Source organism: Nannospalax galili, unplaced genomic scaffold (assembly GCF_000622305.1).
Source record: "Nannospalax galili isolate Female #2095 unplaced genomic scaffold, S.galili_v1.0 scaffold653, whole genome shotgun sequence".
Classification (NCBI taxonomy): domain Eukaryota; kingdom Metazoa; phylum Chordata; class Mammalia; order Rodentia; family Spalacidae; genus Nannospalax; species Nannospalax galili.
Window position 1 is genome coordinate 2881719 of NW_008334077.1, and position 27499 is coordinate 2909217.

At 49.1% G+C, this 27499-nt stretch overlaps 2 protein-coding genes across 5 annotated transcripts; one reads left to right on the forward strand and one right to left on the reverse strand.

Moving 5' to 3' along the window:
- Positions 1-11: 11 nt before the first annotated feature.
- Positions 12-1819, forward strand: Mea1 (male-enhanced antigen 1). 4 transcript variants are annotated; one of them, XM_008829107.2, is made up of 4 exons: positions 12-186; positions 652-932; positions 1016-1118; positions 1427-1819. In XM_008829107.2, the coding sequence occupies exons 2-4, from the start codon at positions 663-665 to the stop codon at positions 1576-1578; spliced, it is 525 nt and encodes a 174-aa protein (XP_008827329.1). In that variant the 5' UTR covers positions 12-186; positions 652-662; the 3' UTR covers positions 1579-1819. The 4 variants fall into 4 exon arrangements, with proteins under 4 accessions (XP_008827329.1, XP_008827328.1, XP_008827330.2 ...); XM_008829106.2 differs by having other exon boundaries at positions 12-157; XM_008829108.3 differs by having other exon boundaries at positions 28-295; positions 1427-1812.
- On the reverse strand, positions 1707-27028 carry Ppp2r5d (protein phosphatase 2 regulatory subunit B'delta). Its single transcript, XM_008829105.3, has 16 exons — positions 26856-27028; positions 21866-21943; positions 7397-7589; positions 6968-7167; positions 6770-6880; positions 6549-6641; positions 6041-6171; positions 5862-5921; positions 5649-5757; positions 5392-5445; positions 4829-4999; positions 4608-4735; positions 3937-4038; positions 3258-3330; positions 2988-3104; positions 1707-2852 (listed from the first exon to the last, which is right to left on the reverse strand). The coding sequence occupies exons 1-16, from the start codon at positions 26880-26882 to the stop codon at positions 2715-2717; spliced, it is 1785 nt and encodes a 594-aa protein (XP_008827327.1). The 5' UTR covers positions 26883-27028; the 3' UTR covers positions 1707-2714.
- Between the last annotated feature and the right edge of the window lie 471 nt (positions 27029-27499).

Below are 27499 nucleotides of genomic sequence, written 5' to 3' on the forward strand. Positions count from 1 at the left end.
GGGGTTACCGGGTAATGTAGTTCTTTGTGGTCCGGGCACAGGATGGCGGAGGCGGGGCAAGAGGCGGACTCCTCGTCCTCGCTTGCGTCAGTGTTGAGCACGGGGCGGGGCTGGAGGCCTATGAGCTCTAGGGCGTCCTGCCCCGCCGGAAGTGAAGGTGCGGATCGGGCCGTGGGCTCTGAGAGGGTGAGGCGCGAGGAAACACCAACGCCAAGGATCAGTGGGGGCCGGTGGGGAACGCTGCAGCTGGGGTCATTGAGGGGCACCCCTGGGCCTGAAGGGCTTTTGCAAGGCGGTACCGAGGGTCCCCTGGGCGGAGGGGATGAGGGGCGGGGACGCAGGTCTGGCAGAGTCTCTTGGACGGCCAGTTCCCAAGTCTCCGAGGGGCGTGGCGAAGTGTCGGGGTTCAGGAAGGGGTGTCCTGTTGGACCTGCAGTTGGCCGTTATGGAGGAATGGGGAGAGTCAGGCTGGTGGGCTCGAACACCGAGTTAAGACGGCTAGGCACGAGAGTGGGGGGAGGGGAGAACGATGCAGAAGCCGTGAGAGAAGCTCGTGTGGCGGACGCGATAGGAGAGTGCAAGTGGCTGGCTAAAAGGATGAAAGTCGGCCTGCTTTCATCCAGAGCCTGTCCTGTGGTTCTGTTCTTGCAGCCCCTGCCCGGATGGCAGCAGTCGTTCTAGGGGGAGACACCATGGGTCCTGAGCGTATCTTCCCCAGTCAGACTGAGGACCTGGGGCCACATCAGGGTCCTACCGAAGGAACCGGGGATTGGAGCAGCGAAGAACCTGAGGAAGAGCAGGAAGAAACCGGAGCAGGCCCGGCAGGCTACTCCTATCAGCCCCTCAACCAAGATCCTGAACAAGAGGAGGTGGAACTGGCATCGGTGGGCGAGGGAGAGGACATAGTTGCAGACATCCAAGATCGAATCCAGGTACAGTGGAGGGAATCCTTCCCGCGGCGAAGCCGAACTTCCCAGAAGGCTGGACGGGAATTATCCTCTCTCTGGTTCTGCAGGCCCTGGGGCTTCATCTGCCAGACCCGCCACTGGAAAGTGAGGACGAAGATGAGGAGGGAGCTGCAGCGTTGAGCATCCACAGCTCTATTCCCATGGACCCAGGTAAAAAAAAAAAAAGATCATCCTTTCATTCTGGAGTAATTATGAAGGAAATGGACTGGCTTGAGCCACTAAGTTACAGAAGAACATAGAAGGGGGTGTGTTAACTAAGGTTTCAAAGCCTTCAAGTCGGGGTGAAATGCTGTTTGTCTAGACCTGGGACGAGCAAGACAGGGTTGGGTGTTAACAAAATGGATTTGGTGACCCCGTGAGTCAAAAGAGTTCTGGGTTGATTCAAGGGATGAAGGGATGGGGAGAGGAGCTGATCCCTTTGTCTTCAGCCCCTCACTGGCCTCTGGCTATGCTTTCAGAACACGTAGAGCTGGTCAAAAGGACCATGGCTGGAGTAAGCCTGCCTGCTCCAGGGGTTCCTGCCTGGGCTCGGGAGATATCGGATGCTCAATGGGAAGATGTGGTACAGAAAGCCCTCCAAGCCCGGCAGGCATCTCCTGCCTGGAAGTGACCACAGTGAGAGCTGCCTTATCTCCCCTACGTTCCAAGCCAGAAACAACACAGGACTGATCACACCTCTGGTTTTAACATCCATCTCCATCTTCCCATGTCCCTTTTCACATCAAGGTAAATCAGACCTCTCAGAGACCCACTTTATTCAGTTCTGTACATACGGGGACAGTGGCCCAAGCCCAACCCACCTTAGCATGTATCACTGTGGAGAATAAAGCACCCTATGTACACAGCCAAAAGCCGTGCTGCCTGTGCCCCTGGAACCTGGTCCAGCCTTCCCCAGCCCCTTGCTCCATGTGCCTAGAAGGTACAGGTAAGGGCCTGCCCAGATTCGGCACAAACAAGGAAATAAAATAGGTGTTGGGAGGAGCCATGCTTCGGGCATTGCTCCCTGCTTCCTTCTTTAAAGCTTTGGGAACCAACAGCACAAGAAAGCAGTCAGCCATAGGGTGGTCCCTTCCATGTTTGTAATCCCAGGGCTGCTGCTCACCAAAGAGGGGCACAGGGTGGGTAGTTCACTCTCCCTCCCTTGGTCCACTGGACCCTATACTCATCTAGTGTCCATAACATACTTTCCTCCTGTTGACCTGTGTTATCTTGGTCAGGCAAGGGGTGAAAGGAAATACACCCCCTTCCATCTGCATAATGCTGGGGCCTATTTGTGCTGCTGGGGGTTGGCTCCCCTCCAGCTCCTGACTCCAGGGGCCAAAGAGGGTTTGACATAACTTTGGTGAGAATCTCCTACTGCTCCCCTCTGTAGGACAGAGAGACACCTAAGAGTTCAGATGAAGACGAATGGGGAGAGGAGAGGAACAGACGGTTCCTGTGTGTGTATTTCTCAGAGCAACCTCAGATAGCTGTGGGACTAGGAGCAGGAGGAGGACAGGCATCCCCAGGTTGTCAAAGCACTGAGCACTCAGTGCTCAGCCTGTCTGTACTAGCCACAGGGAGGCATGAACTCAGTTTGGGGAGAAGGACCACACTGGGTGTCCCCCGCTTCCAGTGCCTGCATCCTCTAGAGTAGCCAGAGAGTTGCTGCCTTGTCCCAAGTCAGCCAGTAAAGGAGCAGAGGGTGAAGGGCCGGGCCACGTCCAGGGGCTGAGTGGGCTGTAGCCCTGTGGGAAGGTGAGGGGGTCAGAGAGCCTCCTGGCTGGCAGTTAGGAACTCTTCTGCCCGCTTGTGTGCCTCCAGTGCCTTGATGGTGTACACGTCCTGTGGCAGCTCTGACTTCCTCCGAAGCAGCACTTTCTCCTTCTTGATGTCCTTTAGCATCTGAGCGGATAAGGAGAAGGCGAGGAACAGTGACCAATTCTCAAGAAATTCTGTTTCCTTTTCTATTTGATTGTGCCGCTCTGGTCTCCTCCCTTCTGTCCCAAGCCTTGACCATTAGCCCTGATGTCCTCTCACCTGCACAGCCTCTGTCTCCACCGTCCTCTTCAGAAGCTGGATGTCCTCTGCTGTGGGGGTCTCTGTCTCCATAGAGTACACAGGGGGCAGTGGAGGAGGAGCTCGGAACATAGGGTACTGAAAGGGAAAGGGATGGACAATGGTGAGAACCACTTCAGGAGCCTGGGGGCCCATCTGCCTCATTCTTCCTCCAAAATCTCTCCCCAACTATAGATGGATCTCCGAGTTCAAAGCAGTGGCAAAAAAAAAAAAAAGCCTCAAAACCCTCACCTGGGGATTAAGCCTGGCCAGCTCCTCAATCTTCTGCCACATCTCTTCTCTTTCCTTCATTCGAAACCGGCCCCTGAGGGAGGGACAGTAGGACTGGGGTTGGGCTTGGGAGGGTAGTGAGCTGGAGGAAGATAAGTCTACCAAGGGACACTCACTTTTTTTGAGACAGGGTCTCCCTATAGCTCCAGCTGTCCTGAATTCACTATGTAGACCAAGCTGGCCTTGAACTCAGAGATCTGCCTGCCTCTGCCTCCGGAGTGCTGGGAGTAAAGGCGTGTGCCACCACACCCAGCAGGGACACTCTTATTTCAATTTTTTTTTTTTTTTTGTATTGAGACAGGGTCTCCCTGTAGCCCCAGCTGGCCTGGAACTCACAGAGATCTGCCTGCCTCTGTCTCCCAAATGCTGGGATTAAAGGCATGCGCCACCACGCCTGGCTTCAATTTTTTTTTTTTTTGATTTATTTTTACTTTATGTGTATGAATGCCTGCATGTATAGAAGTACATCTGTGTCATGTAATGCCCACAGAGGCCAGAAGAGGGCATCAGATTCCCTGGAACTGGAGTTACAGATAGTTGTTAGCCGCCAGTGGGTGCTGGGAACTGAACCCAGGTCCTCTGCAAGAGCAGCCAGTACTCTGAACCACTGAGCCACCTCTCCAGCTCCAGGAATACTCACTTCTGCTTCTCTGCCTTGTATTGTTGTGTACAGTCATCAAAGAGCTTCTGATTCATTTCCATGAACAGCTTGAGAGCGTTGTAGATCAGCCCGTGGATTGTCCTGCCACCCAGAGAAGGATGATGTACAGGAGGCCATTAGCATCAGGACCCCAACTTGCTTGTTTCTGGGTATCTCTGCTGAAGGCCTTCATGTTCGCTGCTACCCTTTCACAAACCTCTACACAGTATCAGCAAATAACTAGCCAAATCATGTGACTTGAGATTGGCATTTCATGGTCCCACATGTGTTAACCTACCCCTCCCCCCACGCTCGAGCTTCCCAGCGACATGAAGGACTATGCCTATACCACACTGAGCTTGCTTTCAGAAGAAAAGCCTTTTTAGAACTCAGTTTCCTCCAGCTTAACCTGTCTCTAAGGCTGTGGCATGACCCACAGAATGGCTGACGTGAAGGAGTGATGTGATGCAGGCTGCTGCTCTGCTGTTTGGTACTGCAAAGATAGCTCATGGCATCTTCTCTCTAGGGAGTCCCTCAAGTCCTATTTATTAATACACAATGGGCTCCAACTATCATTGCTGAGTGACCTGGTGAGATCCCTGGCTCAAGTTCTTTCCCCCTTAAAGGTTCCAAAACCAGAGTCTCCCAGCAGCCGGTCCCCAGTGCCCTACTTGTTCCAGTGGCTTTTGGAGTTCCTGTAGAGTGCAGGAAACATGATGGGGAGGACTCGGGCAGCATTGTCACTGATCAGGCTCATGATATACTCGTTGTTCCAGTAATAGAGGGCACGCTCTGCCACCTGGTGAGGAAAGGTGGAATTCAATGTGGGCATTCTGCCTCACTCAAGACCTGCTCCCCAAACCCAGACTGGGATATACTGACTGGGTCTTACTTGGAAATGGGGGCTGGAGACACACTTGGCAAGCTGGCGGAAGAGTGGTTCCATCACTTTGCTGAACTCCGAGGGTTCAATGACATCCAGAATCTCCTCTAGCTCATTCAGGAACATTACCTCCTTGGGGCTGTGGGTCTTGGGCCAAAACTTGAGAAGTCCCACAATCACCTGTGAAGGGGACATAAGGCTAAAATTCTGGTTCTCTGGGAAGCCTGTCGCCCTCTCCCTCCCAACTCCTACCCTAGCACTGTTTGGGTGCCCTCAGCTAACTACTCGTGTTTCTGTTTCCTGGGTACATAGGTCTTATTTCCCATGAGAGAAAAAACCACATCACTTGTCAGGCCTTGGGCCTTCTAAGCACCCATTGATAGCACTGTTCAGCAGGCATAGGCTTGGGTTGGGGGTGCTGCTCAATAACAAAGCCCTTGCCTGGGATGTACAAGGCCCTAGGTCTGATGGCCAGTACCAGAAAATAACAGAAACAAAAATGACAGTTAAAGATTGGAAGGCAATGCTGATGACAATAAGAGGTGGACCCTGGAGCCCAGAAGGGGAGTTACCGGCTCAGTCAGACTGCTCTCCTTCTCCAGGAACTGTACCACACAGTATGCCAACTGCAAAAGGTTGAGGTAGAAAGTGAGATGCAGGTCCCAGAAGGTCTCAAAGGTCAGTGACAGAAACAAGATCCCAGAACAGAAGGGGTGATATAGAGGATTTATCCGCCCCACTCTGCCATCCCAACCCAAGTAGAAATACCTTGCCGTACCCCTTGTCCCTGACATTCAGGTTGGGGATCATTAGGAGAAAGGCAGCTTACCTGAGGATGGTACACACTCAGGGACTTGACCTTGTGAAGGGGAAGCAGGACACGGATAAGAAACATCTTGTGCTCTTCCTTAAGGGGCAGGGCAAAACCATTGATGATGCTAGAAATTAAGGAAAGTTTTTAGGACCAAAAGCCAAGATCCAAGCTTAGTGTACCAATCCTCCAACCTTCTGCAGGTATCTCTGCCCCTACCCGACCTCTCACCTGCCCAGGATTTCCAGGAGCTCAGCGATCCCATTGTGGTGTTCTGTCTCATAAATGAACCTAAGGAAAGAAGGCTCTCGACACCACCCCTCCAGCATTTGGCAGTCTCTTGCTTCCCTTCTCCTGTCCCACCTCAGCAGGGGCATACTATGCTCCCAGGCCTGTGCTCATTGCCTCACCTGTAGAAGATGTGGTTGATCTGCCTACGAATATAAGCCCGGAGCCCCAGAAACTTGCCATAGATGCGATGCAAAATGGTCTTGAGAAAATCCCGCTCTCGAGGGTCCTCACTGTCAAACAGGTCCAGAAGCTGGGAGGAAGGGTAGGAAAGACAAAGAATGAGGCAGCCCCTAGAGAAGACAGGCTGGGGTCATTGGTCCTAGGCAGGGGAAGCCCCAAGGCTCTCTGGGGAGTAAGGGTAGGTCTCTGAAAAGCAGAGTGATTTTTATTATACTGCTTTGTCCAAAGTGGTATCTGAGTATGCATGTTCGTACCCAGTGAGTTGGGAGAGGTACTTCGTTGGAAATTCCTTAGACTTGAGTTTTTTTTACCCCCATATTCATGAGAGCCCTGTATCAGACACAGCTGAAATCCCTGTGTATTCAAAATAAGGGGAAAAAGTAGGCAGGACACAGGTGAGGGGTGTGTGCGGCTAGTTTGTGGGAAGGATAGAAACCTCAGACTCACAGCAAGTACAAACTTCTGGTCGATATACTTCTTAGCTATGTTTGGCTGGAAATCTGGAGACTCCAAGAAACGTAAGAAAAACTCATACACGAGCTGTGGAGGAAAAGGAACATCCATCCCTGAGGTATGTATGCCCCAAGGCCTGGAAGATGCCCTTCTGCTACAGGCCTGAATTCTCTGCTTCCTACAGCCAGGGCCATCCTGCCCCCTTGCCCTGGTACCTGGAGATGTGGCCAGGCAGCTTCCAAGGTAGGCTCATCTTCCTCAGGGTCAAACTCTGCTCCTGTGGGATTCGATGAGGGTGGCAACGTCCGGAAGAGATTCACTGAAAACTGAGGGGTGGGCCCAGCTTAGAGCACTGTCCCAGCTTCACCAGGGGGCCCCCGTCCCTGCCCCTTCTGTCCTTTCCCTGTGCCCACCATGGTGACAGCTTCAGGGTAGATGGCCTCAGTGACAACATCACGGCTATGGGTGATGTACTCCACCATCTCGTTGAGTCCTGCTCGCTTCACCTCTTTGAATTTGAGGTCACTGAGTGGGTCCGACACAAAGTCAAATAGGACGCAGCACTGGCGTAGCTTCTGGATAAACAGCTCCTCCCGCTCCTGGGTTGGTGAATCTGTGGGGGTCTCAGCAGTCAGGGGTCCTCCCCCATCCTGCATGCCATATCCTATTTGCCCTTGCAGGGTTTTCCTTCCTTACCCTGCTACCATCCTGCTCACTAACTCCTCTGTCACAGTGAACACCCCCTCACATTCCCTAGAACTTCCTTCTCCCCAACATACCCCCAACCCAATGCCCACTGCTCCAAGCCCAGTACATTATCATTCCCCCAGCCATCTGAGTACCTTTCAAGGCAGGAAGCTTTTGTAGCTCCCGGTTCTTGCTGAGGTTGAAGCGGGAGGAGCTCTGCCTTCGCTCCTTCTTGACAATCTGGGGCCCACCTGAGTACTTGATTTTGCTGAGCTGTGTGGGAGGTGGTGTGCTGTTGCTGGGACGCTTGTTGGATGATGGTAGTTGAGACTGAGGCTGGGGTTGGGCCTGGACAAATAAGTAATTTGTTGAAGCCAGCTGCCCAAGAGATGCCCTCCACCCTGGCCTTGACCATCTGCCATTCCCAGTCTGTTCATGCTTATATATATAGGTGGACAGCTGTCCTTGCCCAGGAAGAGGTAGGCCACAAGAGGTAACTGTGGCTGCAGCCCTAGAATGCAATGGCCATAAAGTCCTATCTTCCAAAGTAGTACCCACTACTTGTGTATCAACAACCTTCAAAATGTTCATTCTAGTTCATGAACAGGCAAAACTAACTGGATTGATGATGACAGAAATCAAAAAAGTGATTGTCAGGGCTGAAGATCTAGCTTAGTGGTAGAGCACTTGTCTAGCATGTGCAAGGCTGAATTCAATCCTTGGTATTCAGTACACTTCCCCTCCCAAAAAACAAAATATGGTTATCTTTCCAGGCCTAGGTGCAAGAGTTGACAGAAGAAACATGAGGGCGGGGCATGGTAGCACATGCCTTTAATCCCAGGAGGCAGAGGCAGGTAGATCTCTCTGAAATCAATGCCAGCCTGGTCTACATAGTGAGTTCCAGGCCAGCTGGGACTGCAGGGAGACTTTGTTTCAAAAAGACCAGAGGGGGGAAAGAGAGAGAGAGAGAGAGAGAGAGAGAGAGAGAGAGAGAGACCTTCTGAGGAATGGAAACATCTACTGGTGAGGAAATCTGGGAGAAGTACAGTGTGCAGCATGCAGGCATAACCTAACAACTCACTGAGTACACACAGGATTACTGACTATGTGAAACCCTTCGATTAGCAGATAAGATAAAAGGAGCTGGAGAGATGGCTCAGTGGTGAGGAAAACTTGCTGCTCTTGCAAAGGACCCGGGTTTGTTCTCAGCACCCACACTGGGCAGATCACAACTATCTGTAACTCCAATTGCAGGGGATCTGACAGACTCTTCAGGCTTCCACTGAATCTGGGAGAAGTACAGTGTGCAGCATGCAGGCATAACCTAACAACTCACTGAGTACACACAGGATTACTGACTATGTGAAACCCTTCGATTAGCAGATAAGATAAAAGGAGCTGGAGAGATGGCTCAGTGGTGAGGAAAACTTGCTGCTCTTGCAAAGGACCCGGGTTTGTTCTCAGCACCCACACTGGGCAGATCACAACTATCTGTAACTCCAATTGCAGGGGATCTGACAGACTCTTCAGGCTTCCACTGGCACCAGGCATGCACAGAATGCACATATTTACATGTGGGCAAAACAGTCATACATAACAGTAAGAATAAATCTTTTAAAAAAGTAAAGAAAAATTCATTCTTAAACTGGCGTGGTGGTGCACACCTTTAGTCCCAGCACTCCAGAGGCAGAGGCAGGCAGACCTTTGCGAATTCAAGGCCAGCCTGGTCTACACAGTGAGTTCCAGGCCAGCTGGGGCTACAGGGAGACCCTGTCTCAAAAAAAGACAAAAAAAAAAAAGAAAAAGAAAAAAAAGAAAAATTCATTCTTAGCAGTTTACCAAATTTAAATTTAGGAACTAGGGAGATGGCTCAGCAGTTAAGAGAATTGTCTGCTCTTGCACAGGACCTGGGTTCAATTCCTAGCACCCATATGGCAGCTAACAACTGTCTGAACTCCAGTTCCAAGGGATCCAATGCCTTCTTCTGGCCTCTGTGAGCATTGCACAACAAAGGTGCACTTACATACATGCAGGCATAAAATAAATAATTTTGGGGGGGGGTCTTTTTGAGACATGGTCTCCCTGTAGCCCCAGCTATCCTGGAATTCACTATGTAGACCAGGCTGGCCTTGAACTCACAGAGATCCACCTGCCTCTGCCTCCCGAGTGCTTGCGCTGGGACTAAAGGCATGCACCACCACACTGGCTAGTAAAATAAATAATTTTTAAAGGGGGCGGGGAGCAACTGGAGAGCTGGTTTGGCAGTTAAGAGTGATTGCTGTTCTTCCAGAGAACCCAAATTTGGTTCCTAGTTACCATATCAGATGGTTCACAACTGCCTAGAATTCAGGATATCCAATGCCCTCTTCTGACCTCTGTACACAGCCCTACATATGGCACATACACACATAGATACACATAAATAAAATGATAAAAAAAATCAAATTAGAAGAAAAAAAAGGCTCTGGGCTGAGGTATTACTGTCGAAGAATGTATGTTTATTGTATACAAGATCCTAGGTTTGGGACAGGATATGGCTCAATGGTTAAGGACACTGGGACACTGGCTGCTCTTGCAGAGGACCTAGGTTTGGTTCCCAGCACCCATGTGGTAGCTAACAACCATTCATAACTCCAGTTCCAGGGGCTCTGTCACCCTCTTCTGACTTCCATGAGCACTGCACAACACGATACACTTCTATATATGCAGACAAAACACTCATACATATAAAATGAAAATAATAAATTTTTTTTAAAAAAAGTGTCACAAGCCAGGCATGGCGGTGCACACCTGTAGTCCCAGCACTTGGGAGGCAGAGGCAGGCGGATCTCTGTGAGTTCAAGGCCAGCCTGGTCTACATAGTGAGTTCCAGGACAGCTGCGGCTACAGGGAGACCCTGCTTCAAAAAGACAAAAAAAAAAAAAGTGTCACAAGATCCCAGGTTTAATCCCCAGCACCAAAAAGACAAATAAAAATTCTAAAACTTTGAGCCAGTTGTGGTGGCACACACCTTTAATCCCAGCATTCAAGAGGCTGAGGCAGACAGATTTCTGTGAGATGGAAGCCAGCCTGGTCTATATAGCAAGTTCCAGGCCAGCAGGGGTTACAGGAAGACTCTGTCTTCCTGTAAAAAAATAAAGACCAAAAAAATTGTTTTTAATTTTGTATGCAAATACCTCCCTTATAATGAAAAATAAATAAATGGAGCATTATGAAATTAAGATTATGTTTAAGCAAACTATATACTAATCAAACATGTTTTAGCTATGTGAAAACATTTACATAGTCACAATAATTTCTCCCAAATTGATGTTTTCAAAGAGGAACTGTCTACACAGAGGTATAAGAATGCTAATTTTTCACAATAAAAAGTCAACAGATAATATAAAAATTAGAAAATTTTAAGTTGGGTGTGGTGGCACATGCCTTTAATCCCAGCACTCCAAGGCAGAAGCAAGAGGATCTCTGCGTTCCAGGCCAGGTAGTGAGACCATGTCACAAGGGGGAGGGCAGGAATGCACACCTGTTAATTCCAGAATTTAAGAAGTAAAAACAGAAGAATCAACAGTTCCAGGTCAGCCTGGACTGCATAGCAAGATTCTCTCAAAAAAAAAGAAAGAAAGAAAAACACTAAACTGAGCAAGTGTGTGCATAGCACACCATAATCCAGCTATTCAGGAGCCTGAGTGAGGAGGAAGCCAGGCTGAGCAGCAAGGTGAGACCCTGGCTCAGAGTTAAAAAGGGCTAAGTACACAGTTCAGTGGGTAACTATCTGCCTAGCCTCAGTACAGCAAAAATAAATAAGTAAATAAAAAATAAGGGTTGGAGAGATGGCTCAGTGCTTAAGAGCACCGGCTATTCTTGCAGAGGACCCAGGTTCAATTCCCAGCACCCACATGGCAGCTAACAACTGCCTGTAACCCATTTCCAAGGGATCGGACACCCTCTTCTGATCTCTGCAAGTATTGCACAAGATGAGTGCATTTACATACATGCAGACAAAACACTCATACACATAAAATTTAAAAAAAAATCTGTGGAACTTGCAACCTATCTGGAGAAGAAAGGATGAAAAACAGATTCTGGCTTGAGTAGGCCTGTGGGTCCAGCATGGCTAATTACTACCTTGGACATCTAACTCTATCCCGACTAGATAACTGGTTTGATTGGAGGATATCTGATTAGGGGAACACAATGAAGGGGGACAGGAGAAGGTAGCATACACCTCCCACTGTGACCAGCAATGAGCCAGTGTGATTTTAGATGCCCTGGACTCTGAGGTCTCCTTTCTACATATGGGAGACAAGTCACACTTTGGGGACAGCTGGGAGAAAGAAGGTTGGTGTACATGTGGAACCGCCCCTGCCTCAGGCCTCCCACTTGAGCCTTTGGAACAACCAAACCCTTATCTGTGGAGCTTAATGCTCAGAACACACTAACATTAAGCCTGTTGCTTCATACCTGTCACCCCAGCAGGGAGGCTGAGGTAGGAGAATGGCTTGAGTTCCAGGCTGGGCTATAGAGTGACACCCTGTCTCAAAAAAAGATAAAAAGCTGGGAATGGTAGCACATGTCTTTACTCCCAGTGACTGAGAGGGAGAGGCAGGCAGTTTTCTATGAGTTCCAGGCTAGCCTGGTCTATATAGTGAGTTCCAGGCCAGCCACAGCTACATAGTAAGACCCTGTCTTAAACAAACAAACAAACAAACAAACAAACAAACACACACGCAGGCCAAGCTGTCTAGATTCAGCTCACAGCTCTGAAACTTATTAGCTGAGTCATGTAGCTTCTCTGTGCCTCAGTTTCCTCATCTGTAAAATGAGGACAACAATATAGCATTTTATAGGGCTAGAATAAGAATTGAAAGAAGGGGCTGGAGAGATGGCTCAGTGGTTAAGAACACTTGCTATTCTTCCAGAGGACCTGGGTTCGATTCCCAGAACCCACATGGAAGCTAATAACTGTCCGTAACTCCAGTTCCAGGGGATCTAATACTCTCTTCTGGCCTCTGCAGACAAGTGTATGACCCAGGTGCACTTACATACATGCATACACTCATACACATCAAAAATAAAAATATTTTTGGGGCTGGAGAGATGGCTCAGCAGTTAAGAACACTGGTTGTTCTTGCAGAAGACCTGGGTTTGAATCCCAGCACCCACACAGCAGCTAACAGCTGTCTGTAACTCCAGTTCCAGGGGATCTGGTGGCCTCTTCTGTCTTCATGGGCATTGCATGACACGGGTGCACTTACCTATATGCAGGCAATATACTCATACACATAGAATAGAAATAATAAATAAAATATTTTTTAAAACTTAAAAAAAAAAAAAAGATTTGAAATGGCCGGACATGGTTGCACACGCCTTTAATCCCAGCACTTGGAGGCAGAGGCAGGCGGCTCTCTGTGAGTTCAAGGCCAGCCTGGTCTACATAGTGAGTTCCAGGCCAGCTGGGGCTACAGGGAGACCCTGTGTTAAAAAGATCCCCCCCACTCCCCCCCCCAAAAGAATTGAAACAAGGGGCTGGAGAAATGGCTCAGTGGTAAGAGCACTGGCTGCTCTTGCACAGGACTTCAATTTTCTCTGTTAACAAGGAAGGAACTTAACTAGATCAATAATTTCCCAACCACTCTCCAAGAAAGGTTTCAAGAGAACACAGGGTTGAATGTCTTTTTTAAAAAAAGTCCAAAAGAGCCATGTGTGGTGGGGCACGCCTGTAGTCCCAGCACTTGGGAGGCAGAGGCAGGCGGATCTCTGAGTTCAAGGCCTGCCTGATCTACATAGTGAATTCCAGGCCAGCTGGGGCTACAGAGAGACCCTGTCTCAAAAAGACCAAAAAAAAAGTCCCAAAAGCCAGTCAGCAGGTCGATGCGTAGTGTTGGATGTCAACCTTGGGTGCTGGGTCTTGCCTTCCATCTTGTTTGAGGAAGGTCTCTTGTTGCTCACTGTTGCATGTGTCAGGCAAACTGGCCTGTGAGCTTCCAGGAATTCTGTTTCCACCACCCATTTTGCTAAGGACCACTGTATTACAGATGCCTGCTACCTCATTTGTCTTACATGGTTCTGAGAATCGAACTCTGGTCCTCATGCTTTTGCAGCAAGCTCTTATCTACTGAGCCATCTCCCCAGCCCCCAACTCCAGTTTTTTTTTTTGTTTTTGTTTTTGTTTTTTGTCTTTTTGAGACAGGGTCTCTCTGTAGCCCCAGCTGTCCTGGAACTCACTATGTAGACCAGGCTGGCCTTGAACTCACAGAGATCCGCCTGCCTCTGCCTCCCGAGTGCTGGGATTAAAGGTGTGCACCACCACGCCCGGCTCCAACTCCAGTTTTATAAAGACCATTGGCTCCCAGGCCCCAGGCCCCAGACATAGAAAACATCTGAGAGACAGCTAGCCTAGCCATTGGCCCTGATTGCCAAGCTGAATGAGGCATGCCCTTTCTGTTTACCCCTCACTAGGAAGCATGCTTGTCAAAATGTAAATATGGGGATCTCTCAGCCACTCACACTCAAGCATTTCTTCTAAATGCTCCAGCCTCTGATGTCTCCTCCACTGACCTGAGGTGGGATGGGAGACATGGGAGTCCCTGGAGACCTGCAGCCATCACAACAGGAGTAGCTGACCAAAGGGAACCCAGACAATCTGCCTTCCACTCCCTACTTTGTCCTGTGCAGGCCCTCTGAGACTACAGAGGCCTCATGTACCTTCATCTCCAAACTCAGAACAGGATCTACACTCCCCAAGAAGCCTTCCTATATCCAGGCCTCCTGCCTCTACTTCCCAAGTGTGTGTGCCATCAAATGGGTGTATGTGGTACTGGGCCTAGAACCCAAAGCCTTCATGCATGCTAGGCAAGCACTCTACAAACTGAGATACATTCCCAGCCCCCACTATAAGATGTATATGACAGAAAGATAAAATGTAAAGTTAACAGAAAAGAAGTTGGGCATGGTGGCACATGCCTCTAATCCCAGCTACACAAAAGACTATGGCAGAAGATCATGAGTTTGAGGCAAGCCTGGGCTACAGAGATCTCATGTCAGAATTAATCAGTTAGAGAAAGGCACAGATTGAGCCAAGCATAGTGGTTCACACCCATAACTCTAACACTTAGGAGGCAAAAGCAAACAGAATACTGCAGGTGTGAGGCTAACCTGGTCTACATAAATGAGTTCTAAGCCAGTCAGAGGTACAGAGCAAGACCCTGTCTCAAAACAAACAACAATCTGCCCCCCGACCCCCCCCACAAAAAAAAACAAGGGCTAGGAAGATGGCTCAGTAGGTAAATGTGCTTGCCACCAAGCTTGATGACCCAAGTTTGATCCCTGGGCCCAAATGGTAGAAGGAGAAAACTGACTTTCACAAGTTGTCCTCTGACTTCCCTGAGCATGCACACAATAAATGTAATTTGAAAACCCACAAGGGGCTAAAGAGATGGCTCAATGGTTAAGAGCACTGGCTGCTCTCCCAAAGGACCTGGGTTCAGTTTTCAACATCCACATGGCATCTCACACCATCTGTAACTTCAGTTCCAGGGGATCCCATGCCCTCCTGTGGCCTCCATAAGAATACGTGCACACAATGCATTTGTCATACATGCAAGCAAACACACATATACATAAAATCTTTAAAGCTATTTAAAACTACACACACACACACACACACACACACAGAGCAAGCATGGTGGTACATGCTTTTAATCCTATTAATCCCAGCACTCAGGAGGCAAAGGCAGGTGGATCTCTGTGAGATCAAGGCCAGCCTGGTCTACATAGACAGTTCCAGGCCAGCTGGGGCTACAGGGAGACCCTATCTCAAAAAAATCAGAATAAATAGATAAATACCCACAATTAACCAGGTATGGTGGTGCATGCCTTTAGTCCCAGTACTTGGAGGGAGAGGCAGATGGATCTCTGTGAAAACATGCCTAACCTGGTCTACATAGCTAGTTCTGGGCCAGTAAGGGCTACAGGGAAACCCTGTCTCAAAAACCAAACAAACGCACTTGGAAGGCAGAGGCAGGCAGATCTCTGTGAGTTCAAGGCCAGCCGGGTCTACATAGTGAGTTCCAGGACAGCTGGGGCTACAGGGAGACCCTGTCCAAAGACGACCAAAAAAAAACCAACCAAACAAAAACACACAGATTACATGCTGTATCTTTTGCATCATGAATGAATTAGTCTAATAAATGTAGATCATTTTAGTTGAAAACCCTAAAAATCACAGAGGCATCCTCTCCCACTGTGAGATGCAGAGCTCTATCCAGCCAAGTTTAGTTCTCTCCATCCTTCCTTTAGTCACTGAACATTGTGCTAAGCATTAAAGACAAGGTGACTAGGACATGGCCCTAGCCTTCAAACAGCTCACAGACCAATGGGCGGGATAGCCACAAAAGCAGCAGCTAATGGTACAAGGGAAATACAAGAACAGAGAGCCATAAAGGCCATGGAACACAGCGGGGTGGGCTACAAACTGCCTGGAACAATTAGGGAAGATGTCCCTGAAGGGGTGGATGACTTTTTTCTTTCTTTTTATTTTTTTGGATACAGAATCTCATGTAGCTCAAAAGCTGGCCTTGAATTTGCTATGTCACAAAGACCTTGAATTTCTGATCTTTCTGCCTCCACTTTTTCTTTTAAAGATTTTTTAAAAAGATTTATTGCCAGGTGTGGTAGTGCACGCCTTTAATCCCAGGAACTCAGGAGGCAGAGGCAGGCGGATCTCTATGAGTTCAAGGCCAGCCTGGTCTACATAGTGAGTTCCAGGACAGCTGGGGCTACAGGGAGACCCTGTCTCAAAAAGACAAAAAAAAGTTTTTTATTTATTATTTTTATTTTATGTGTAGGTGGGTTTTGCCTGGCTTATAAATTTTTTTTTTTTTTGGTCTTTTTTTTGAGACAGGGTCTCCTTGTAGCCCCAGCTGTCCTGGAACTCGCTATGTAGACCAAGTTGGCCTTGAACTCACAGAGATCCACCTGCCTCTGCCTCCCAAGTACTTGGGACTACAGGCGTGTGCCGCCGTGCCCAGCAAAATACATCTTTTAAAGATGTATTATTTTACTAATTTTACATGCATGGGTGAGTACCTGCATATATCCATGTGCACCATGTGTACACCTCGTGTCAGATCCCCTAGAATTGGAGTTACAGGTGGTTGGGAGCCACCTGATGTGGGTGCTGGGAACTGAACCAGGGTCCTTTGGGAGAGTAGTAAGTGCTCTTAACCATTGAGCCATCTCTCCAGCCCTTATTTTTTTAATTTTGTATGTGCATGTGCATGTGTGTGTGTATGGTCAGTGGGCATGAGTGCACATGCTTGTAGAAGCCAGAAGGATGTTGTATCCCCTGGAGCTGGAATAACAGGCAGTTGTGAGCTGCAGGTGCTAGAATCCAAACTTAGGTCCCCTGCAAGAGCAGCAAGGGCTTTCAACTGCTGAGCCATCTCTCTAGTTCCTCAAATTCATTTTTTTTAATTTTTAATTTTTATATTTTTATGTGTATGTGTGTATTGCCTGCATGTAGGTAAGTGCACCCGTGTCCTGCAATGCCCGAGGAGACAGAAGAGGCTGTCAGATCCCCTGGAACTGGAGTTACGGACAGGTGTTAGCTGCCATGTGGGTGCTGGGATTCGAACCCGGGTCTTCTGTAAGAACATTCAGTGTTCTTAACTGCTGAGCCATCTCTCCAACCCCCTCAAATTCATTTTTAAGTAGAGAAATTGGCTAGAGGTTCAGCTAAGTGGTAGAACATGTACTTTCTTGAGTAAGGCCCTGGGTTCAAACCCCAGACCAGAAAGAAAAAACGGAGAGGACTGATAAAAGCAAAAACGGTTTCGGGACAGCTGCTGTGGCCTCAGGGAATGAAGTGGGGGACTAAATCATGTCTTCATCCCTCCATCTCTGCATCTAGAACTCAGTACAATGCAACAGATTGAAAAGCCAAGGCACTGAATTTTTTTCTCCAAAGACAGACCAGTGAAGACCCTTCATAACAGAGACAAGACACAAGAGTAAGTCTCTCTGACCTCCCAAAACATCCTAGGACCCTCTTCTAGAAGCTCAGAGGGAGTATATAATTTCGTTTAGCCTAGAAGATCATTGGCTTCAGAGCCACAGACCTGGTTTGAGTCACAGCTCTGCCATTTGCTCACTGAATAAATGCTGTTCAGTATTTCTAAGGCTCCAGCTCATCTGTAAAATGGGGATGGTAACAATGAAAAGCTCTTAGGGGAATGGCAGTCAAATGAGTCAATGCATATGCAAATTACTTAGGTAGTTCTAGTATATAGTATGCTGGGTTAAACAGTTCCCCCTCCAAATTCATGTCTACCCAGAATCTTTGAATATGACCTTATTTGGAAACAGGGTCTTTGCAGAAATATAAAATTAGGTGAACATGAGGTTATACTGGATTGGATAGGGTGTCCCTAATGACTGGTGTCCTTATAAGAGGGAAATTTGGGCTAGGTGTGGTGGCACACACCTTTAGTCCCAGCACTCAGGAGGCAGAGGCAGGCAAATCTCCATGAGTTCAAGGCCAACCTGGTCTACATAGAGAGTTCCAGCTGGGGCTACTGAGAGATCCTGTCTCAAAAAGACAAAAAAAAAAAAAAAAAAAAAAGGGGGGGGGGGGGGGGGGGGGGGGGGGGGGTGGTGGTGTGTGTGTGTGTGTGTGTGTGTGTGTAATTTGGATACAGAGACAGAGACAACAGGAGAATGTGAGGGCGAAGGAAGGTCCTGAAGTAATGCACCAAGCCAAGGACTGTTGACAGGAGAGAGACACGGAACTAACATTTTCCTAGACCCTCGGGACAGAACTGGGGGGATGGCTCGAAGAGTAAAGTGCTTACTAACTAAGCATGAGGACCAGAGTTTGGATCCCCTGAACCCTCATCAAGGTCTGGTGGGTAGAGTGGCCCGCCTGTAATCCCAGTGAGCATGAAGCAGAGACAGAATCCCTGGAGCAAGTTGGCTACCCAGACTGATCAAAACAGTGCACTCAGTTCAGGGAGAGACTCTGCCTCAGCAGATCCAGTGGACAGCGATTGAGGAAGATATCAAAAAGATGGAGAACAACGGAGGAGGATAGGCAACATCAACCTTGGGCCTCTGCATGCATGCACATGCTTATGTGCCCACACATATGTGAATACATACACACACATGCATACCACACACCTGAAAAAATTAAAATTAAAATTTTTAATCTGTTTTCATTCTTTTGATTTATTTTTATTTTATGTGTACAGGTTATTTTGCCTGCATGTATGTTGCCTGCATGTATGTACATGCACCATGTGCATGCAATGCCAACAGAGACTAGAAAAGGGCATCAGATTCCTCTGGAACTGGAGCTACAGATAGTTGTTAGCCACCATGTGGGTGCTGGGAATAGAACCCAGCAGCCAGTGCCCTTAACTGCTAAGCCATCTCTCCAGTCCCCAGAATTTTTGAATTTAAATAAAAGGGGCCTGCAAGATGGCTCACTGAGTAAAGGTACTTGCCACAAAGCCTGATGACCCTGTGTTCCCAGTCTCTGGGTGCTCCATGGTGGAAGGAGAACCAACTCCCACAAGTTGTCCTCTGACCTCCATATGTGCATCTTGGCACACATGCACATAAATACATAAACACACATAATAAGTAAATGTAATAATTTAATTTTTAAAATTTTAAATAAAAGAACCTCAGGCCATGCCCTTTGTGACACCCTGACTTCAGATATCTGGCCTCCATAACTGTAGGAGAATTTCTGCTGTTTCAGAGCCCCTAGTTTGTGGTAATTTGTTTTGGCTGCCCTAGGAAATGAATACAAAATAATTGCTCAGTAATAATTGCTGCTATAATTATTAGATCAATTGAAAAGACTCTGGTAAACACCTGACACATTGAATTTAGCCAAAGAAGCTCAAAATTCTACACTAGAAAAAGGGAAGGAACGGCTAGGACAAATTGGTTCACTCATACAGTCACTAATACATTCACATGTGGGGTGCCTCCACTGGGCCTGGCCATTCACTGGCAATTGAGAGCTTCCTGCAGCTCCCACACTGATAATGAGTTCACAAGGAATTATTTAATTTGTGTTAGTACAACCAAGGGACTAGGTGACAATACAGGAGCTCATGTTCTGGGAGGGAAAGTAGGTGGTCAAAGGCCCTAAGACTACTCCTTCACAACTTGGCCCCCAACTTTCTCAACATCTCTCTGCCAGTCATGCGTGAGTGCCTTTCTGGAAAATCATGGAGTAAAATTCCTGCCGCTGTCTTACATAGATAAGCCCTGGGCAGCTTTTCACAAAGCAGAACCCAGGTGAACCTAACACCCTCCCTTTCCAGAGGGATTTAAAGAAGGCCTGTGCCCTGGGGAGACCTGTCCTAAAGACGCTGGAGAAATCACAGCAGCTGGTCTTATTCAGCATACTTCAAGCCTTCATTTTCCCATTTATGAAATGAGATGATTGTCTGGTCCTAAGCTCTCATTCGAAGCTGGTTGGTTGGTTAGTTCACTGATTCACTCACACACTCACAAGGACTTACTTAACTTCAGGTGTTCAAGGGACTAGGTGACGATAGAGCAACTCACAGGGGCCCTGACCACATTCTCGGAATGAAAGCAGGTGGTCAAGGCTGCTCTGAGAATTGACAGCCAGGTGCCTAACAACTAGAGGACAGGGGTTAGGCAAAAGTTGGGAAGAGCCCAGTAAGAATTCCTTCAAATTCTAGCTCTACGTCTTGCTATTTTAATTAAGTCACTAGCTCTCAACTATCTTCCCAGTGGGTCCCATCAACATCATCATTCCTGAAAGGGACACTGAGCACAGAGGGTATGTTCTCAGAAACATTTACTATGACCTCAGTGAGTACACAGGAGCGAGAAGAAGCAACACTGAACACCACCTGCTTTGCTCTTCAGTTCACCCCACAGGAGATGCAGATGGGGACTAATGGTTACAGTGCACAGTGATAAGGGCCATTCTAGAGCCATGCACAGATTCCAGTATAAGTGCAGAGGTAGGAGTATTCTTCTGTGAGGACTTTAACTCCCAGGTCTGCGTAGTGGGCAGAAAACCCCCCACAAAATACAAGCTTATGTCTTCTGATTACATTTGCAAGGCCTAAAAGAATGGTCATCAATGTAAAATGCAATTGGATCTCTTTAAAGTGACAGGGACAAACAGGCTGGAAAATCTAAATCCATAGTTAACTTCAAACACTTGTTAATCAATCTCCTTTCTGAAAAAAGTCACAAGACCAGCCTATAACTCAGACCTCTGTTTCCAGAACAGTTTACAACAGGAAGGAGGAAGCAGAGGAAGGGTCTGTCAGTGGCCCCAACACAGTATGGCTACTCGCTCTATACAACCAGAGGATGGCCCACCAACCAGAGCATCTGAACCCACCCAAGAAGTTCATGGGCATCCCTGAACCTCCTTCAGTCCCTCTGCCCTCTGGTTCTCTTGTTTGCCCATTTATTGCTTTATAGCCCTGGATTGCTAAGCTGTGCTGACCTCTGCTCACCACTATCCTTTGGTCACGCTGAGACCAAGAGCAGTGGGCCCAGCCCTGTCCAAATCAGGGACAGCCACTCCCAAGCTCCTGCCCCACCCAGATCCATATGGAAGTCACACATCATCCTATGAAACACTTGTGGACTTTTCCTCTTTTCACCAGGACCCCAAACCTCCAGGTCTTTTATTTCTTTCTTTTTTGAGACAGGGTTTTGCAATGTAACCCAAGCTGGCCTCAAACTCATGATCCTCACTCAGCCTTCCAAATGGCGAGTTCACAGGCACGTACCACCATGCCCCCACACCTTTCAGTTGGTTTTGTTTGTTTGTCTTTTGTTTGAGACAGGGTCTCCCTATAGCCCCAGCTGTCCTGGAACTCACTATGTAGACCAGGCTGGCTTTGAACTCACAGAGACCCGCCTGCCCCTGCCTCCCGAGTGCTGGGATTAAAGGCATGCGCCACCACGCCACCATGCCCAGCCGTTTTGTTTGTTTTTTAATTTTATGTGTATGAGTGTATTGCCTGCATGTGTGCAAGTGTACTCATGAAATGCAATGCCCAAGGAGGTCAGAAGAGGACATTGGATCCCCTGGAACTGGAGTTAAAGATATTTGTTAGTTGTCATGTGGGTGCTGGGAGTCAAACCCAGGTCCTCTGCAAGAGCAGCCGTTGCTCTTAACTGCTGAGCCAACTCTCCAGCCCCCACACCTTTCAGTTTTTTAACCCAAAGAATAAGACAGTCTGTGTGTGTGTGTGTGTGTGTGTGTGTGTGCTAGAAATTGAACCCAAGGCCTCTAGCACACTAAGGACTCTACCACTGACCCATACCCTTAGTCACTGAAAAAGGAATTCTCAATGCTCAAAGACGACAGACAGAAAAAAAACTTCCATAGGAACCTGAGGAGTTTGAAAACGCTTATGTGGTCTACACTAGCTAAAAGGAAATTCTGCCTGATGGTGATCTAGGTTAGATGTCTAGGTTCCTTCTAGGCTGGGGAAGCCTCCTTCCCTCTGCCTGGGTAACTGTGCCTCTGGGTCCCCTCACCCGACTGGGCATCATGGAGCTGGAACTGGCACCTATACCACAACCAGGGCTGTGTCGACATGTGTTACCTCCTCGGTGTTCTCGCCGCCACCATCTTTGCTTGAGCTGCTGGGCTTGGCTGTGCCTTTGGCAAGCTTGGGGGGCTCCTGCTCGGAAAAGACAGAGTTAGTGTTAGTAGAGGCCAAAAGAAGGGAGAAGCCTTGTCAGAAACTCTTAAGTCTTTTTTGGGGAAACGACAACCAGGAATGAAACCCAGGGCCTTGCCCATGGTAGGCAAGCACTCTACCACTTTGACCCCCTCTTAGATCTTTGTTTTAGGGGCTGGAGAGATGATGGCCCAACGGTTAAGGACACTGGCTGCTCTTCCAAGTTCAGTTCCCAGCACTCACATGACAGCTGACAGTCGGAAAAGGGCTTCAGTTCCAGGAGATCTGATGCGCCCTTCTGGCTCCCATGGGTATTGTATACACATGGTACAGTTACATACATTCAGGCAAAACACTCATACACACAAAATAAAGATAAATATTTTAGGTCTTTGTTCTAACTATTCACTGTCCAACTGAATCTATGAATCAATCAGAACTACATATGCCAACCCTGGGACCCATGAGGAGATTCATCCCCTTCAAGGAGTCTAGAATCTGGGTAGGAAGTTGTCCCTAACATAATAACTAAGCATGATCACATTCTTTCATTTGTCTCCTCATCAAGCTGGCACACAGGCTAGGCTTAGAAAGCCCTCAGTCAGGTAAGTCTTCAGATGGGGGGTTAAGGAAAAGCTTCAGGGTACAGGCTGATGAGCCTCGCTTCTGGCCAGCCTCGCTTCTGGCTGCCTTGGTCACAGGGGTTCGAAGCATCCATGTTAAGAGTGGTAGAAGTCACCTCTCTCCCTGCAGGGCCATCCAGAGAGACCAACGGGCATTTTTTTAGATGTCAAAAGAAGCGCTAGACAAGAGAGCATGATTGGCATTTCATCAGGATCGTAACATACAGAAGTATCCCACCCAAAATGTCAAGAGTGCCTCAGACAGCAAGGGCCAGGTCAGAGATGGCGGAGAAGCCCCAAATGCTCACAAAGCTTGAGCACCAATCTGAAGTTTCCCTTGGGAACCTGGCAACTGGCTCAGAGCCCTAGCCTGTCCAGCATCTCTTCCTATGCTCTGGGCCAAAAAAGAAAAAGCAACCACAAAGGAACAGGATGGGGAAAACGGGAAAAAGACTTGGAGATGTAGCACTGACTGCAAGTTCAACACAAATCATCCAAGTGCTGGAGCGTGCCAGTGCAGGTCACGTGACCTTCCACCCAGTTAAGAGACCTGCGTGGAGTGCTTGGCACTGACAGGCCCAGCTTGGAGGGTCTGGTTCAGTCATGAGCAGCCTCTGAGAAGGGCGATGAGAAATCCTCCTTCCTCACAGGAGGAAATGCAACCGTGCTGGCAGTGTATTCAAAAGCTAGGCCTAGGCGCAACAGCTGCAGGAACTGGGGTCGTTAACATAGAAGGGAAGAGTTCTGGAAGGTGGGGGAGCAAGATGGATCTTAACCAGCAAAGGAAAAACTCGCATGTGGACTAAAGATACGGCTTGTCCTTATGGACCCAGAAGCCCAAGAGAAATGGGCTGGAATTGAAAGAGGACAGACACAGGCCCCAAACAAGGATGAATTTTCTCACAGTACAGTTTCATAGACACTGGCTGCCTAGTGAAGCTGAAAGCTCCCAGTTGGGCGCATTCAAGCAGAGGCTGGATGGCCTGCCATGTTGCAAAAGGATTCAGGCCCTACTTGAGAGCTGGACTGGAGGATCTTGGAAATCATTTCCAGCTCCAAGAGTCTGCAATTCAACAGCAGCCAAGCCCCTTCAGGGAGAAGTGTTAAATCAAGTGATTTTGACTATGGGGGCAAAAGGATTTCAGGGAGAAGAGAGCTCTGTGTGGGCTGGAATGGGGGAAGGCTTCTTGGGAGTGGAGAGAAAGCCATTCCTGGGTATGAAGCAGCTTGACGCTGACACTGAAGGGGAAGGGGTTCCTTCTTTAGGCCAAGCACTTTCCCACTGCCTACTGCACAGGCTGGCCACACTGACTCCTGTGAGTGGCTCATAGCAAGCAGTAGAGAAAAAACAAGGATGAGAGGATGCAGGCCAAGGTGACTGACAGCACAAACAGACACGGGCCCCTCCAACAAAGCTGACCCATCTTCATACAGCTTCATACAGGTCTGATCTCTCTACTTGATCATAAGCCGCCTATTCTTTTTGTACCCTCCACCCACCTTATGGCACTCAGCAGGACGCCTGAGACATCTCTCACAGGGAATGTGCCTGAGAGACTCAGCTGCCTTGGTGTGTGGGTGTGAGTGGGTGTGGGGGAACGGGGCCCACCAGTCTTGCTCCTTGCTTCTGCAGAACAGGTGAAGCACATACTGGCCTGGCCCAGCTGTCGAGTGATGCATGACACTGAGGTTTGGAGCCAGCACTGTGTTTTGAGCTCAGCTTTTACTAAGCTATGTGAGAGTGAGCAAGTTAACTGGCCTTTCTGAGCCTCATTTTCCTCATCCATTAAGCAAAAATAATCCTAGTACCCACTTTCTTTAGCCCAGTGTCTAGCACATGAAAATCTATTATTATGAATAAGGAAGTGGGAGGGAGCAGGGTACCTCAGGCAGGAAGATAAAAGATGTGAGGCTTATTTCAGAATAGAAGAGGGTTGCAAAGCTTCCCAAAGATTGACACAGCACCTATTCGAATAAGCACCTATTGTGTGCAAGGGAGATGCTGAACCAAAACACAGCTTAGTTATTACCTCAAGGAGAAAGACAAGACTTGCAAGACTAGTTTATAATTCATTCCCACTCAAGGCTGAGCGTGAAAAGTCTCTAAGTAACCTAGCAAGAATTCTGCAAACCCAGGGGAGGAGAGAGAGTTCAGGTCTGCCTAGGGGCTCAGGAAAGGCTTCAGGGAGGAAAGAGTGAAGGATGGAAAGGACTGGGACCAGCAGAGAAGCAAGAGAAAGGGAACAGGTGATGGATGAACCCAATGGGGTCCCATCTCTGTGCCTCCATCCTGGCACACCTCAGTCACATTGTCTCTCCCCCTCAAAACTTGCCAACCATTGAAGGAGGCCAGGCCAAATGCAGCCAAAAATCAAATGTAGGTTAAAAATCTCTTAATGGACTCCATGCCTGCCTCTATGCACCGCAATCCTTCCAAAGCCCTTTCTCAGCCAAATCCTACGACACATGGTCCTAGGAAGTCTAAGACTATTTCCTCCAATTCTCAATCATGCAGAAGGCAAAGGCTTTCTGCTGATGGGACAGGATCTGGTCCATCACTCTAAAAACCACAGGTGTGTGTGGGGGGTGTCTTATTGCTTCCCCTGAATTCCACACTCCTCCGCTCACAGTGTAACTATTTTGTGTGTGCGGTGTCTACAACTGAAATGTCTAAACCACACTAGTATGTCCACTCCCCAAGGACTTGGGTGGGACACATAACCCTTCCCAGCTACCACCCTCAAAAAGTTCAGTGCCTAGGGCACCATCACCAGCCCTGTGCTTCAAATCTGAGACTCTTAGAAGTTCAGTGATAATCCATAATCAGAGCTGCCTGGCAGATATGCAACAGCCCCAGGATAAAGAGTTTGATAAGGTCAGGGATGCCAGCCCAGCAAATTCAGCCAATCAGAGGGAAAATCAAAGCAATACACCTCTGGGGTCTTCAGGAGGGTGGGCCATGATACCAAGCCAGAGCCAGCCCCAGGAGAAGAAAAGCTGGGGGAGGCTGGAACTGGTATCCTAGCATCCTCCGTGTAAGTCTGTACCTCAAAGGAACCACACCTCTGAGTCAGACCTCAGCAACGGCAAGAAACAAAGGGTAGAAAAAGGCAGGGATGAGGAACAGGTGAGGGCCGTATGGAGACAGGAGGCAAGAGAGGGCAACAGCAGGAAATGGCCTGTGAGGCTGGGAGCACAGCTCAGTGGTAGAGCACATGCCTAGCATGTGCAAAGTCCTGGGTTTGATCTCCAGCACTGCAAATAATAAACAGTCTGTGTAAAGACATCATAACAAAGAGATGGCTGGCCTGCAGGATAGAAAGAAGACTAAATGGGACAGGGCAGATTCCTGCTTTGAGGATAACGTGCCCAGGAAAGGGAGAAATCTAGCGCTGGTGCGAAAAAGGAAAAATGCAAGGGTTATCCTAAGGAATAAGGAGAGGAGCCTGGTTAAGACTAGAAAACGTGTCTGTTCTAGGATGAACAAGAAAGCCAGCTGATGTCACTTAGGTGGGCACTGGCACAGAAGAGACCTCCAAATCAGGAGATCTGATCATTGCAGTTGGGCCTCCAGCAGGATGTGTGACCTTGGACAAGTCCCTTCCTATGTCAGGGCCCCGGGTCTCCCCATCTGTACCACTAGGGACTACAATGCATGTGCTCAAGAGCCGCCTTCCAGCATTGACGTTCTGGGGTTCCATCAACAGAAGGAAGGGCTCAGTCCTGGCTTACAAGTTTGTGTAGAAAGGAAGAACTAAAGGGAAGGGCCTAGGCCAGATTTGGGTGGAGGAGAGAGAAAGCAGCTCTGTTCTAGGTCAGGGGGCTTGGTGTGGAGAAAGAAAGGGGCTGGAGGAACTGTAGAGAGGCCGTCCTTAGGCTGCTGAGGGAAGGGACTGCACAGGGCGAGGGGTGGGGGTGAGGCTCTGGAGGGAGGTGCAGTCTTGGAAGAGGGCTGTCCCAAACCGGTGGAGGCGGGGGGATCAGAGGCAGAGGGAGGCGGGGAGAAAAAAAGGCAGGGGAGTGACCAGGGAGTGGGGCAGATCTGGACCGGGCCCGGGTGGGTAGGAGTAAGCGACCGGGGGTAGGGGTGGGGGGCCGGCCCGGGGCAGGGCACCGATGGGGAGCAGTCCCTACGGCAGCACAGGCTGGGGGGTGCTGCCTACCGCGAGGGTCCTGCGGGGAGCCGGACCCGAGGGTCAGTCTGGGGCTGTCCCGGGCCTGCTGCGGGCCCCTCCCAGAGCTCGGCGCAGGCCCCGCGGCGGAGGCGCGCGGGGAAAGGCCACGCTCACCTTCTCCTTCTTCAGTTTATAGGGCATCTCGGCCGGTCCACACCCGGCCCGGCTCCTGCGGCCCCGCTCGGCTCCGGCTCTGCTCGGCCGCACTCGGCCCGCTCGGCGTCTCTCCGCCACCGCCTGCGCGCAGCGCCCGGGTCGAGCGGTGGCTGCGCCTCCAATTGGCCCCAAGTCTTACAAACCTGCCTGACAACCAGGCGCCGCCCTCTCCGATTGGCCATTGGAGCCAAGCTGCTTCCTTTTTTTCTCATTGGAAAGAAAGAGTACAAACCGCCAGGGTTTGGCTCCCAGAATTGGCTGGAGGGGAAGGTCCCGCCCTACAGTGGGTCGGGCTTGGCGCAGGAGGCGGGGACAAGGGAAACCCGAGCTGGGCTACCAAGTACTGCACTCCAGCGTCTGCTGTACGTCGTCCTCCGCTATTCTTTGCAGCCTTACCTCCCAAAGTGCCTCTCAAACTACCTCCCCGCGCAACCCATTCTGCTACCCGGCCTGGTCCAAACTGGAGCAAAGAAGCTCTAAAACAAAAGGGCACCTCTCTTCACCGGAGTTAAGTAGCTCACATTGCAAGCGTAAAATTGTTGGAGAAAAAGCTCCCAAGTGCCCTCCCAGGTCATTCACCAAGATTGTCCTAGATCTCAGTT

Coding starts and splice junctions, on each gene's coding strand:
- Mea1 (XM_008829108.3), top strand. CDS start 43: ATGGCGGAGGCGGGGCAAGAGGCGGACTCCTCGTCCTCGCTTGCGTCA. Junction 296..651: donor TGAAGGGCTTTTGCAAGGCG/GTACCGAGGGTC, acceptor CTGTTCTTGCAG/CCCCTGCCCGGATGGCAGCA. Junction 1,119..1,426: donor CTCTATTCCCATGGACCCAG/GTAAAAAAAAAA, acceptor CTATGCTTTCAG/AACACGTAGAGCTGGTCAAA.
- Ppp2r5d (XM_008829105.3), bottom strand. CDS start 26,882: ATGCCCTATAAACTGAAGAAGGAGAAG. Junction 7,168..7,396: donor AAAGCTTCCTGCCTTGAAAG/GTACTCAGATGG, acceptor AGACCCCCACAG/ATTCACCAACCCAGGAGCGG. Junction 6,642..6,769: donor CTGCCTGGCCACATCTCCAG/GTACCAGGGCAA, acceptor TTTCCTCCACAG/CTCGTGTATGAGTTTTTCTT.